The sequence below is a fragment of the Monomorium pharaonis genome, chromosome 5 (assembly GCF_013373865.1).
Source record: "Monomorium pharaonis isolate MP-MQ-018 chromosome 5, ASM1337386v2, whole genome shotgun sequence".
Lineage (NCBI taxonomy): Eukaryota > Metazoa > Arthropoda > Insecta > Hymenoptera > Formicidae > Monomorium > Monomorium pharaonis.
The window spans coordinates 7,148,412-7,163,024 of NC_050471.1; the positions used below are offsets into that span (position 1 = coordinate 7,148,412).

The 14,613-nt window shown below is 30.6% G+C and overlaps 1 protein-coding gene across 1 annotated transcript; it reads left to right on the top strand.

Annotated features, from left to right (window-relative positions):
* The first annotated feature begins 972 nt into the window (after positions 1–972).
* On the top strand, positions 973–4,191 carry LOC118645895. Its single transcript, XM_036287794.1, is given in 3 exon segments — positions 973–1,918; positions 1,921–3,061; positions 3,412–4,191. Coding segments are annotated over 3 exon segments (2,010 nt in total). The 5' UTR covers positions 973–1,281; the 3' UTR covers positions 3,644–4,191.
* Positions 4,192–14,613: the final 10,422 nt, after the last annotated feature.

Genomic DNA, 14,613 nt, shown 5'->3' on the forward strand with positions numbered 1-14,613 from the left:
TAGAATTGTTGTGGTTATAACATCTGTGTATTTACTTGTTTTTATAATTAATATATTAGTATGAGATTTTCGTGTAATAGTGTAAATATATATAATTATTATAATATAATAAGTAAAAGCTAGATAATGCGTATAATCTGAAATAAAGAAAAAAATTATATCTTTCTTTAACATTGTTCTTTAATATTGATATGATTGACTTCTCTTGCTCCTCTATCTTTTATATATTTTAAAATTTTTAAGCTCATATCTTTTTTATTTTATATTATTATGTCTTTAGAGACATAAGCGAAAACATATGCAGCTGATTGTTGAAGACTCAACCATCTTGAAAATAAGTATACCGGATCACGTAATCACTGCTGCGACGGATTAGTATCGAGCGAATTGATGGACAAATCGGGATTATACGCTTCACAGAAAAACAGATGCTTCTGATTAGCATGAATAATCATTCTCTGTTGAGATTCTAATTATTTAATACTTTGACAAATATCCATGAAACAATAAATTTCGAGATAAAATTATTATTGAATATTATTTTTATTTTATGATTTTGTAAAATAAGGAGACACAATATAGATTAGACAGAGCATGATTAATAAAGACTAAACCAAAACTTTACTAACTTTTAAAATATACTTAAAATCTAATTCTAAAATTGTTGATATATTATTTTGATATTATTTTAGTATTTAAAATACGAACAATTTTATTTAAAAAATCGCTAATATTAATCTTACAATTTTATAAAATTAATTTGGACGAGATAAAAGAGATAAAAGTTTTTATAAGAAAATTTACAGGAAGTTACATAACTTGAATCTTCTTTTTTTATTCTTTATACATTTTTACTATGTTAATTATATTAACCAATTATATTTCTTTGTAAATCTATTTTACATTTTTATTGTAACTGCTTGCGATATATTTACATTACAGCGTTATAAGAAAAACTTAATTTGAAGAAACAAATGATAAAATAAATAATAATTTTCATTAATTTCTGAGTTACAGCGTAAAAAGAATAAATTTATGTTTATATTTATTAGATGTTAATGAAAAATATTGAAAAGAAAATATCTAAGATATATGCTTTTAGACACGTATACTTGTTAAATTCGACATTAAATATTTCTGTTGATTAATTCTAATTAATTAAAATTTATACAAAATTTTGTACCTTGGTAGTTTACATCGATAAGTCGAGGAGTGGCAAATTAAGCTGAATACGTAAGCTATTCTGTCTCAGAAGCGATCTTCAGTAAACTTTTAATCAACATGCCTGTCAACGGAGTTCGTGTACTGCCGGACATACCGAAGAATATGCTGAACATGGAGATCTTGATTCGAGAATTCGAGACTGGCTCGATGTCGGCTAATGGCTGTCGGGATACCGCATCGAAAGCGTCAAGTTTGAAGGACGGTAACTTCGTCAAGAAGATCGTCGAAGCTTACGAGTCAAGCGTATGGATGGCTAACGAGAATAGTCAGCGGGAACGAGTTAAGGAAAGATCCAATTCCTTCAACACTTTTGATGTCATTCACAATCGGAAAAGCGACTCGAGTCTCACAATATATGACGCACCAAGCTCGCAATGTCGAAAGAACTTAAACGAAAAATTCGAGATCTTTTCGACTCCATTCGAGTCACACGAGGTCGAAGATGATTTCGTAATTTTTAATCGGTATCGTTCGGAGAGCAGCGAGAAAACGGGGACATGGATGAGATCTTCTTCTAAAATCAATATGTACAGCTCCATGGGCGAGCTATTGACGAATGCACACTCTAACCCTTTGAAAAGGAGTGAAACATGGAATCTGAAGAAAAGAGATCAAAAGTTGAATGCTAAAACGAAGAATAAAGTAATTTGCTCAAGCCCTTTGGAGGATGTTGAAGACAAAGATTTAAATTGCGAGGATCTCTTGACGATATCTTGACAAGTTCTTGCGACTCTAGCAGCAATAACAGCTACAAAAACTTCCAAACCAATCTGTACAACTTCGAAAAGGAACAATGGCAGCCTGAGTTCGCCTCGACTTCATTGTCATCGTTAAAATCTTGCTCGGAATTGTCGCGCAATAATATAAATAGTGCTGATGATAGTCTACTGGACTCATCTTTCCAAGACGTAACTGTTACATCTCCTAAGGATACTCTGAAGACCCGAGAGAATCTTCAAGATTCTGAACCGGTTTCAAGTTTGTCGTCTGATTTCGACCAGAAGTTGTCGCGAACAGTTGCCGCTTCGTTGAATGACGATCAACTGATCGACAACGATATCCGCAGGACGTGGATGTCAACACTGGGCAAGAAGTTGTCGCGAAAGAGACCGCTGAAAAAGTTGTTGGAGTCATTCAACACTAAGTTATCGATCTATAAGAAAGTCTGGAGAAAATCAAGCAAATCAGCAAAGAAGCAGCCGAAGGAGTACAACTCCGACTCGGGATTTACCGAACGATTTCTGTCCTCATCGTCCTCTTCCTCGCGCAAGTCTTGGTGCTCCGATCCCGATGTTGAAGGGGAGCCACCGGCACCGCCGACTTTTACGACCTTCGGCCGCACGAGAAACACTTGCGTCAGTGACAAAACCTGGCCAAAGAGTTCTCGCATGATCCTTATTGAAGTGCCCCGCAAAGAATTCACGAGCGATTCTAAGCCTTTCGACTCAAGCCTCTGGGTTCAACCCCGTTCAACCATCTCCCGCAAAGAGAACTGCGAGACTGTTGAACCATCACTGAAGAGCACAATGCTCCCGAGTTCTTCAAAGTTCGAGGTCTCCTGCGGATACCCGCCGCTTTCTAAGCACCCTTATCTGACCCGAAACGGGATCCCCAAACATCCCTTCGTCGCAAAGACAAAGCTGGATCAAGAGACAGAGGAAAAGTCGATAGAGGAAGAAGAGATGAAATGCGACGCAAAGGAACGGGAATCTGATACGCGGGAGTTGGAATCTTCAAATACGTCTTCTATAATTCAAACTGAACTGCATCTCTCGTGCTCCAAGATGTCCGAGAAATCGTTGGGTTTATCTCCAAATATAAACTGCGATTTGTTGAGGTAATTTATAATAATATTGTTATTAGTAATTATAACTATATATATAAAATAAAAATATGATAATATAATATTACATATACATATATATGTATATATAAAATATTAATGATATACATATTAATATAGAAAATAACGTAATGTATACAAATATATATTCTAAAATAATGGTGCAAGACAAAATCTTATTTTGTATTTCTTTAGTTTTTTATTTTTTTTATTCTTACATATTTTTTTTTTTAAATAATAAATAATAAAATAATAGTTTATATATTTGATTTGTTGCAATGATTTTTGAAACAGAATCGATCGATAAAATACATGTAAATATGTGTACACGTGGATATATTTAGATCACGTCCGTGCAAGTCAACGTCGGAACTCGATAGGCTCGTTCCTAAGCAAACACCGATCCATAATATCCATATGTGCAGTACAGAATTCTTATCTACTATGCATAATAATCGATACATGAAGAAAGAGTCGGCTTCTTTTGACCGTTATGCCACCGTGACTCCGAAGAACCTGAGATTCTTCATGTCGCGGGAGAAATCACAAGCAATCGAAAGGAGTCTCAACGCCTAGAAGGACATCGACAACATTTCCCCTCAGGACGGACTTTCGACTAGGTGGAATTTTCCAGATCACGATTTAATTAAACTTCGTCGCCGAACTACGTGACGCTGGATAGTAATTAATTTAAATTACGGTCGAGCTTTTCACAATCGAGTGTTTAAAAATTACTTTACAACCGTTCGACATGTATTTATGATTCAAACTGTGCACGTCACTTCACTTAGTTTTAGGGTCGATTCTTAATTTTATTGGCGCCCTTAGGCCGACGTGATTTGGATTTATGCCGATTTCTAGCATCCGTTGCTTACGCCGGAATAGTCGGCAGATCATTGGCAGACGATGAATTTAGTCGCATCAATCCACTTTGACGTATTGATATTAATTAATACCGCAAATACTGTTGTTAATACTCGTTAAGCTCAATAGGATTCCAACTTAATGAGAGAATTTTGACTGATAATTTAATTTATCTATTTATTTATTTATTTAGTAAGCCATTTACATTTTTCTATGACAGTGCTCAACGAAGTTGAGTGTCTTTTTTGTGTCTTATAAATAATTTTCTTTTATATATAGATATTCTTTTTTACTACTTTATTGTTTTATACTACCGATTTTGATGCGATACTTGCTATATTTGCATGGTAAAATGCAATCTATTAGAAACCGATAATAAGGTGATTTAAAAAGTTAAAAATTCCACTTGTACGCGTTTATCTACTTTTTTTGAAAATATACAGTACGAGCACTCGGACAGATTTTTACCAAAGAGAAGCTAAATGGTAATGTAATTAAATTTTTGAAAGTTTTATCGAAAAAAGTAATATAGTAATACCTTACACATTTTTTGTAAATTTCGCGAATTGGCATTGCGCATGAAATAGCATTGTTAATCTTTCATGTAACATTCTTAACTTTTTTAATATTTTATTTAATATTTTATTGAATTTTTCTGTGTTTTTCATATTGCACAAGAGGTAAAAGGAATATGGCATTCGCGAATAGTTCTATTTTCTTGTCCGTTTCTCTCGTCGAAATCGGTAGGTTTTGATACATGACAGATTCGTGATATTGTGCATCTCGTTCATTTCTCGCGAAATGACCGAAGAATATAAGCCATATGAGGAGCGGTCATGTAATCTTTATCCTGACAAAGATACTCTTCTCGAGTCTTTCGTATTTCTTCCAGAAATGTTGAAGATCTCGAGTAGCAGTATACGGATTGCTAGTTGTACAATAGCGATTTCACAGCTTTTCACGTAGAAAGTTATATTGTAATTTATGTATAATGAAATGTAGAAATAAGTGACATTTTGATACGATATTGTATATGATTGATTGTGCATATATGTTCGAGAGTTTAATATATATAGAATGTCTCATTTAACTTTAGAACCTTACAGTCCTTCAAATAAATAAGTCTTCCTAATAAAGCTTTTTTAATATAAAAAAATATAAATATATTAACTCTGTATACAATATATTAACATATATTGTTATAATTTTTATAAACATATATAGATAGGAAAATAAGAAAAATAATTGAAAAATATGTAATTTAAAAACTGATTTTTTTAATTGTTTCTTTTTACAAAAAGTAAAATTGCGATTATGTTACTTTATAGTATGTTTTATATATAATTATTTATATAATTTTGTAATTATTTACAATTATTACTTACATATAATTATATATGGCATATAAACAATTTTTTTCAATTTCTCAAATTTTACTTTTTATTAAAAAAACAATACTTAAATTGTCATTTTAATTATTTTTTAATTTTTCTTATTATTTTTTAAACATATTTGAACAGCGATTATACAAGAAGACAAAAATACAGATAAATTTTATACATGTTTTTATATGAAAAATTTGTTATCAGGTCCTTCGAGCATCTTATTATTATTACAATAACAGTTAGTGCTGTAGGTATAAATATTTCTTTAAGACTGTACTCATGAATATTTTGTTAGCTATTGTTTTGCTATTCTCTCTTACAAAAATTTTTTAAATTTTATTTTAAAATACTGTCGATATGCCTTTTGAGAAATATTCAATAAAATAGAGAAATATCCGTTGACTATAAAGTTTTAAACTCCCAGGTTTCTTCCGCAGTTAGACGTTTGCCAGGGATGTTTACGAATCCGAGATTAATGATATGCATGGGGGATACATCTTTGAAACAACAACAATAAAATGGAAATTTTGGTAATGGGCGAGCAACGTGACGAAATTTATTTATACCTTACGGTGTCAAGTCAATTTGCATGAAATTCACAATCGGACGCTATAGCGACAACGATTATCCGGGGTGGAGATGGCAAACATGCGGGGTGGAGATGGGATGTTTGTACGTGTTTGTTTGGTATAGGTACTCTATAATGTAGTGGAAACTGCACGGAACAACGCACCGAGAGGCGTTATTGTCACTTTACAGAAACACATGACATTTTCCCGAGGGAAGCTATTTGTTTTGAGGAGCGATTACCTATTTAAGTTCTGTCATAGAGAAACTTACACGAAACATGTTATCACTCTCTTAATCCTTCAATGACAATAATACGTTTGTTTTGCTGGATTGTTAAAGCTCGCACAGTTATGAGTTTCCTTCAATTTATTCTATCTATTTTGTCCTGTAAAAAATTTTTCATATAAAAAAGATAATATAAATATATAATTAAATATATAAAAAATATGTTCAGATATATCTCTTTTTTTTCTTGTATAATCTTTGTGTTTATATATGGATAGAGGAAAAGTAAGATTAAAATTGTAAAAAGTAATTAAAGAGATAATTTTTTATTGGTTTTTTATAAAAAAGTAAAATTGATTAGAATCTATAATGTTCTATGTATAATCTATTATATAATTTTGTATTCAATATTATTACATTTATATAAGACTTATATAAGCATTTTTTTTAATTACCTTTATTTCACCTTGATAAAATAATTAATACTATAATTAATATTTTAATAATTTTTTAATTGTTTTATTATATTTTTTACATATTTAAACAAAAGTTATATAAGAAAACAAAAACTTATGTGAACATGTTTTCTATTTATATACGTTTTTGTATGTTTTGAAAAAAAATTTTATCGGGTTTATTTTCAACAATTGTAGCATTATCTTAATATTATCAATCTTGATTGTGTTATCGTTCTTAGTAATAATTAATTAGGTATAATTATTGGATAAGGTCTTAAGACCAAGATTTTCTAGAAATCAGTGTTTGTTAAAAAATTGTTTAGTTCATCTGAAATTTTTATTAATAATATCTTATTATATATATTCATGTTTTTTATCAAGCAACACTTTGAGATTTTATAATTGCTTAATAATTGTAATATGTTGTTAGCTTAAACTGACAACTGCTGTCGAGTGATATCAGTATGATGACAAACTCGGAAATTTTATTATTGTCTATCTACCTCGTCTCGTGAAATTCAATTAATCCTCAAAACCACACCGAATTTGTCGACTTCGTCCTCTACATCCAGTTTGATTTCCGTGTGTCGAATTCGTTAAATCTTTCGCTGTACGTACTATCGCAGAACTATCGCTCGTAAAAAAATTGACGATTTGAAAAGGATTGATAGGAATTTTGTTTGTTTTATATTTTCGATCTCTGAAATCAGGATTTAACATGAAAATTCTTATATTCCTGCTCTTCCTATTTCTATTCATTCTAATTTAATCGTAAATTATAAAATAAATAACAGACATGCCGATCTCGTTATAAAAATTTAATTAAATTTTTAAAATGTCGCAGCACGATACACATTTCCATATGACGTCTCATAGAAGTTTAAAACGTCATTTTGCGAAGAACATAAAGTATAAATGCAAATATTAATTGCTAAGGAAATATTAATTTTTATTGCAGTAACACATCATTCTTTTGTAAAATTCAAATTTTTGTACTCGAGCTTTTTTTAAAAATCCCTTGAATATTTGTTAGTTTCACTCTTGGAACATCGAACCGAGCTATCACGTACGATCGCTCAGTGACGTAGGTAGTGGCGTTTGCAGTTTTCCGCCCACGTTTAAAAATGGGCAATGACGTAAGTATAACCATTGAACTCTCACCCACATATGTACAGGGTAATCTCCCGAGACATTCTCTTCTCGACCAATTCCTCTTTCCTATATAATCTTTTTATCACAAAAAGAAAGAAAATAATATTTTTATTCTCTTGAAAGAAATACTTTCTTGACATTTTAACATTTTAATAATAAAACAAATATCAATGTTTAAAAGGAAAAATATACTATTTTGTTTTCTACAGAATATACAGATAATATATATATCGATTTTGTTCGGAACTAAAGTAAGTGTATTTGACAGAAATTCGTGTTGTATAAATTTACGAATATTCACCCTCGATAAACCGTACTCAAACTTCAACGTCAGGAAAAATCCCATTACTTAAACATTTAGAGAAAAGGTCGAAGAAGATTTACGGTTCACCGAGCTATAAATCCCACCTCGGGATTTAGGATTCTACCGTTCATGCTATTCAGATCCCGGCGGCGACGATTCTCATTATCGAGGGGGTGAGTTAACAAACTCGTTTAACCGTATTAACATCGAATTCAGTGCCTTCGTAACCATAAACCATCGCAAATTAATACGGTGAGACCAGTCGATAGCACTTGGATGCCCCATTTTAATTCATTGAATATAATCGCGAATATACACAGAAAAAAGAATATTTTTGTTTTGACAATAACTCCAGTTTCAAAACGGAAATCTTGAAATGAGATTATATCGCGTTAAATAAAAAAGATTTACTTGAATGAAGATTTATTTCAAAATTTTATATAATTTTAACCAAGAAAATAATATTCTTGTTATTTAAGAATAATTTTCTTGAATGGAAAAGAAAAATATTGGATAGAAAATACTACAAGTTTAAATAGAAGATTATATATAATTTTGTTAGAATAAAATTATCAAAACAGTTATATCTTATTTTTAAAATAATATTTATAGTATTGAAATAAGACTATAATATCTTGAAATTCAAGATTTTTAAATTTTTCTAAGAAGATTATATATTGTTGCTTATATATGAAACAAGGATCGCGTTAATTTGAATACATAAGTTTCAATTTGAGAGTAATTTTTTTCCGTGTAATGCGCTATCGTAAAACAAGAATTTTCTTGCTGTACATCAACAGCTTCTTGAAATTTTTTCTTTGTAAAAGTTTATACTTTATTTAAATATTTAAGATAATTATATATATTATAACGAAAAAAAATATATATTTAGTAATAATAATAATTTAATAAAAACGTTTTAATATAATAATAAAAATAAGTATTTAAAATTTTACGTACACTGAGAAAAAAATATTGTTAATTTGACAAAATTTTCCAACTAAATTAAAATTTTGTCAGTTCAAGAATTTATGCATTTAACTTAAATGCACAAATTTCAATTCAAGTATTTATATAGTTAATTCAAATATATAGATACTTGAATAGACAAAATTTAATTTAGTTGGAAAATTTAGTCAAATTGATAACATTTTTTCTCAGTGTAGTATAATTTTGTAAATAATTCATCTTATTCTGAAAATCGGTTTTTAGATAGAAATTTTTGACTTGGCTTTTTATAAGTCAGGAATATTACTCTCTTCAATATATTATAGATGTCAAAACTACTACTGCTTAATTTTTTTCTATTTTCCATCGCGAGATCAGTTTTGAACCATTGCGTGCAGCGGAAAGAGATCGCGTGCATCTGCTTATGAGAGAATAACGTCGGCGGAAACCAACGAAAGGAGCAATTTTCCGGAGCGATGGCGTAGAAAATAGATGCATCGCCGTCGTGGTAACATTGGCGACTGCTGATGACGGCGATTTTCCCTATTTTCTTTCATTTTTCTTCAACGACGGTCGTTCGCACCTAGTAATCCCACCATCTATGAACGGGAAACATCACGTTCTCCCAAAAAGCCGCCGAATAGAATAGGAATAGAAAGTAACTGCTTACTAAAAATGTGTAAGACATAATATTAGAAGAGGGATTATTTTTTTACCTCTTCGAACAATGTTAGAATAATGAGAATAATAGAAAAGCTTGGAGAGTTTTTCAGTTAGTCGATGAAAAATGTAATCCTTCGAGGACGTGAGCTATTACGGTTCGTTCTTTGCACAGTTTTACATACTCGCTTTCTTGCGAAAATGCATTTTCATAAGAGGTGAAAACAAGTTTTTTTTTCTCTTTTAAATTGTGCAGAGTTTCTAATATTGCGGTTTCTGTATTTCATCATTGTTTTTCATTTTTTTTTAACCTTGTTTTCTTGCTGAATGTCTCCACAAAGAGAAAATTGAGGCATTGTCAATAACGTCAAAAGCTTTTCCGACTGTTATTGAAATAATGGCGTATTCGAGAGCAATAATAACCCAGGTGATATTTGTGAGTGTAATGCATTCACAAATGTAATGCATTGTTTTTACAGTATAATGTATAACAAAGAAAAATATTTTAAAAAAAATGGAGATTATTAAAGTGTTCCTCTTTCTATAATAAGCGTTATGTAACAGTACAATAAAATATTAATTTCTAATTAATTTTTATTGCGAGATAGGAAAAAAGAATTTTTTTAATACTTATTTTATATGTGATATAAAATTATGTATATTAGCTATTACAATATTTTGGTCTCCGTGATAAAAATAATTGACTTTTAATACCTCTCACCACATATTTGAATTATGAGGCAAAATAAAAGCATAAGTAAGTTTTGTGATTTAATTTAAAAATTTAACTTAAGAAAAACTAAAGCATTTAATAGTATCCATAGCATTCGATATGATTATTTATATATAATTCTGTAAAGTATAATAAGACATATGTTATCATTGAATATCTTTTATAAGTACAGAATTGTTAAAGTAGACAGATCCTTTTTTTATTACAGTGCCACGTGCTATGGACAGTCTTCTCTAAAATTTCCGTATCGCTTACTTTGGAGCCTGTGATTATTCCGCCGTGCCGCAAGCAAGATGAAGTAATACTATGCAAATTCAATGACGCCAAATTGACACGAAACGCCGGTTAGAGGCTGCATCTAAACCGTAAGCAAAACACTTTGTTTGTATCCCGCAACTTTTACCAAGCTATCAAATCATCCTAAGATAATATCCTTTAGCGTTCAAAGATGTTATCAAGAATATTAAATATTTTCTATGACTGTTTCTTTATGTTTATCCATATATTTAGCAATATTTTGAAATATTTTAGTCTTTATTGATGCGATAATATTTTTATCTTCTTAAACAATATTTTTTTTATAGATCTAAATGAAATGATGAAATAATTGATGTGTCGGTTACTTAAAATAGATTTAATAAAAAGTAATTATTCTATCAAGAAAGATATATTTTAGCACGTTGCATTTTACTTTGTGGTGCATTTTCTTAGAAAACACGATAGAGTGTAGTTCAAAAGGAAAATACTCAAAGCTTTTAGTATATTGCTTAAAAAAATCTAATCAAGCACTTTTGATTTACCGAAGGATAATCTCTTTGATCATATCGAATCTCGACATTTCCTGATACAAGTTAGCTCGGGATCGTTTGACTTTCCTTTGCAGTCATGTAAGCACTCTTCTTCGTTATTCTACAGCTTTCGACATAATCTACTAAAATTGACATCAAAGCTACAATTTAGTTGACGAGAATATTGTTTGGAACAGCTCTCCATTCTCCTTGGTGTTTCTGATATTAGAATTAATTCTCATCATCAAACCTCTTCTAACGGGAGGAATATAATATACTTTCGCGTCGCGTCCTTTGACAATTCTGTCATTTATAATTTAACGCAATATGAAATTATTTTACTCCGCTACCGGAGAGGATTAAATTTAATTTTATTTCTCCGACTTTGTCTCACGTGGTCTGTAATATAAATCATTAAAATTCACATTCCAAAATTACATCGGAGTAGAAGAAAAGTGGACTTTACGAATTTACATTTTTCTTTCTGAATGTCTTCCTATGAAAATTTATATCTTCTCTTCGTCAATGTATATCGAATTCTCCCTGCTTCACGCATTGGTGCAAACTTATCAAATTTTGCAAGACCGTTGCACTGAGAAATATGAGATATATAAAGAAAAATATATCAGAAATGTATAAGATTGTCGGGCTTTATATTTTTCTTCGATTTTAATATTTCAACACACACATACACATTTCTCACACACATTTTGTCCATCTGCTTCTCCTGCGAGCTAATATTTGTTTGTCAGAAGAAAAGATAAGTGTGTTTACTTGAGCAAGAATTATTTGGTGAATGGTAAGAAAGGAAGAGGAATTACTCGTGATTGATAAATGTAACAACAATGCGGAAGAGGAAATCTAGGGAATGAGTGATATTTCAGTTTTCTCATCCGTCCTCTCTTTTAATGACTAAGCTATCCGCCCATTATTTGTCAATGTCCAAACCTTTGGCGCCCGTAAACAACACGATCGACGATCGTTCGGTACTCTCACGTACGACGACAGCCGGGTTGTTTTTCCTCGTGTTGGTTTTGACGTAAACTAATAAAATATGTCAATATCAACGACACCAAGACACTTTGACGATAAAATTCAGTTTGTAGGTTTTATAAATGACGGTCCATCGTAACATAAGCTCTTTGCCATGATTCACAGTGCAGAGATATAAATTTCGCGCATCGTTATACAAAAGTGATATAAGAGTGATTGACGTGACGCTTTTATTAAACGAAATAATGTGATACACTCAAAGTTATAATATATCAGTACTCTTTGATTACACTAGAAGCAAGTAAGTAAAGATTCTGCTTTTAAAAACTAAAGAGACATTTTAAATATTTTAATCGAGTATAAAATTTAATAAGATATACGTATAAATATATAGGATATATACAATAAAAAAATATTAATCTATCAAAAAATTTTTAAACATTTTTTTGAAAGAAAAATTATTGATACTTATTGAATTTATATTATTTAACTAGCTATGCCCTGCCACGCGTTGCTGTGGCTCTCTATTCTTATGCTACGTTTTTTTCAAATTTTCTTTGCTTTCGTTGTTTAACTTGACTGTTGCTTTACTGTTGCTCTTTTTATTTTATTTTTGAATAAGCATTTATCTATCTTTAATAAATTTAATATTCATTTATTTACGTACTTCTAACTTTTTTTTCTAAAAGCTGCTATGGATTTAGAAATCCATTTAAAAGACTGTTTTAAATAAGTTCCTTTTTTTCAATAAAATAACAGCCATCTTTATTTTTCTTATTACCTTAATTTAAACACAATAGAAACATTTTTCGCCTCTCCCGGTCTCTCCCGTCTCTCCCCGTCTCTTCTGATCTCTCTCCGTCTCTCCCGGTCTCTCCCCGTTTCTCTCCGTCTCTCTCGGTCTCTCTCCGTCTCTTCCGGTCTCTCCCGGTCTCTCCCCGTCTCTCCCAGTCTCTCCCGGTCTCTCCCGGTCTCTCCCCGTTTCTTCCCGTCTCTCCCGGTCTCTCCCTGTCTCGCCCGGTCTCTCTCCGTCTCTCCCCGTCTCTCCCCGTCTCAATGTGTCAAAATTTCAATAATATTAATGAAAAACTATTTTTTACACTTAAATTATGGCCATCATTTTTGAAACACCGGTATATTCAAAATTAAACCCCATAAGAACACTTTTTTGTTTACAAAAATTAATAATATATATTTATAAACAGTACAAATCAGGAAACTATCGGGGATATTTTTCTAGGACTTTCTGCGTAGCATAATATGCATAATTCTAATATTTGAATTGTTGTCTTTGAAAATTCTTCAAGCGTTGAACGATCCTTGATTACTGCAAAGAAGTTTTGTGGTATATTGTGTTTTTACAGTATAGCGGAACTTTGCATTTAGCGAAAACTTTGTTAATCACGACTGTGATTAAGATAATTGTACTTCGGAATAAGACGAAGTTCAATATCTTTTGTTTAAGAAAAACTATGAAATAACATGCAAGATTTATTCTCTTGAAATTATATAAAACAATATAAAATGTATGTAAAATATAAAACAGCATCAGCTAATTAATAATACTATATATGATTATATTTTAAATATATATATATATATATTTATTTAAAATATAATTATATATAATATTATTAATTAGCTGATGCTGAAAATAGAATTAAAATAATCATACATTATATATATATGTATATATAGTGTATGATTATTTTAATTCTACTTTCATGTCACATTTTTTATTTTTTGTTTCACGTTTCTTTTTTGTCTATACATTTTGAAACCTCAATAACCATATTACATAGTTATATTAAATAATTTTCTCAATCGATAGGTAAATTGACCATAAATTGCGCGCGCAAGATTAACAATTTGCTCAAGGCGAAGTCCTCGCAAGTCAATTCCTCGCAACAGTACTTTGTAATTTATGAAATTGTTAATTTTCTTTGCGTCAGCTTGGAATATGGCGCTGCAACATGCAATGAAGTTTATAAAGTAACCGATAGTAAAGCTTTGTGTACATAACAACCATGTACTGCAATCGAGATTTTTCGAAAGTTCGGTATAAAGTGGAAGATTCCCTAAAAATCAATTTATCAAATATAATATATATGCATTATATATTTTTATTAGAATATAATATTGTGCGCGTTATTTAGCATAATTTTTTTACGCAAAAATAAGCTAAACTTATAAATATATAATTTGTACGCGTGAGTACTTCGGAATAGATGGATTTCTCCCAGGATTCAACGTGTGTGAAGTTAGCATCTCAAAGTTTAGCATCTCATAAAAATACTGCAAAATTACTTGCATCCAGCATAGTTCTACAGTTCTTGATAGGTTTCAACAATAGTTCCGTTTCAACAATAGTTCCGTTGAATTACCTATTTTAATTAAATTTTTATAAATGAGATGCTAACTTCCAAAATCACATAATAGCATTTCATCGTATTTCGAATATACGAC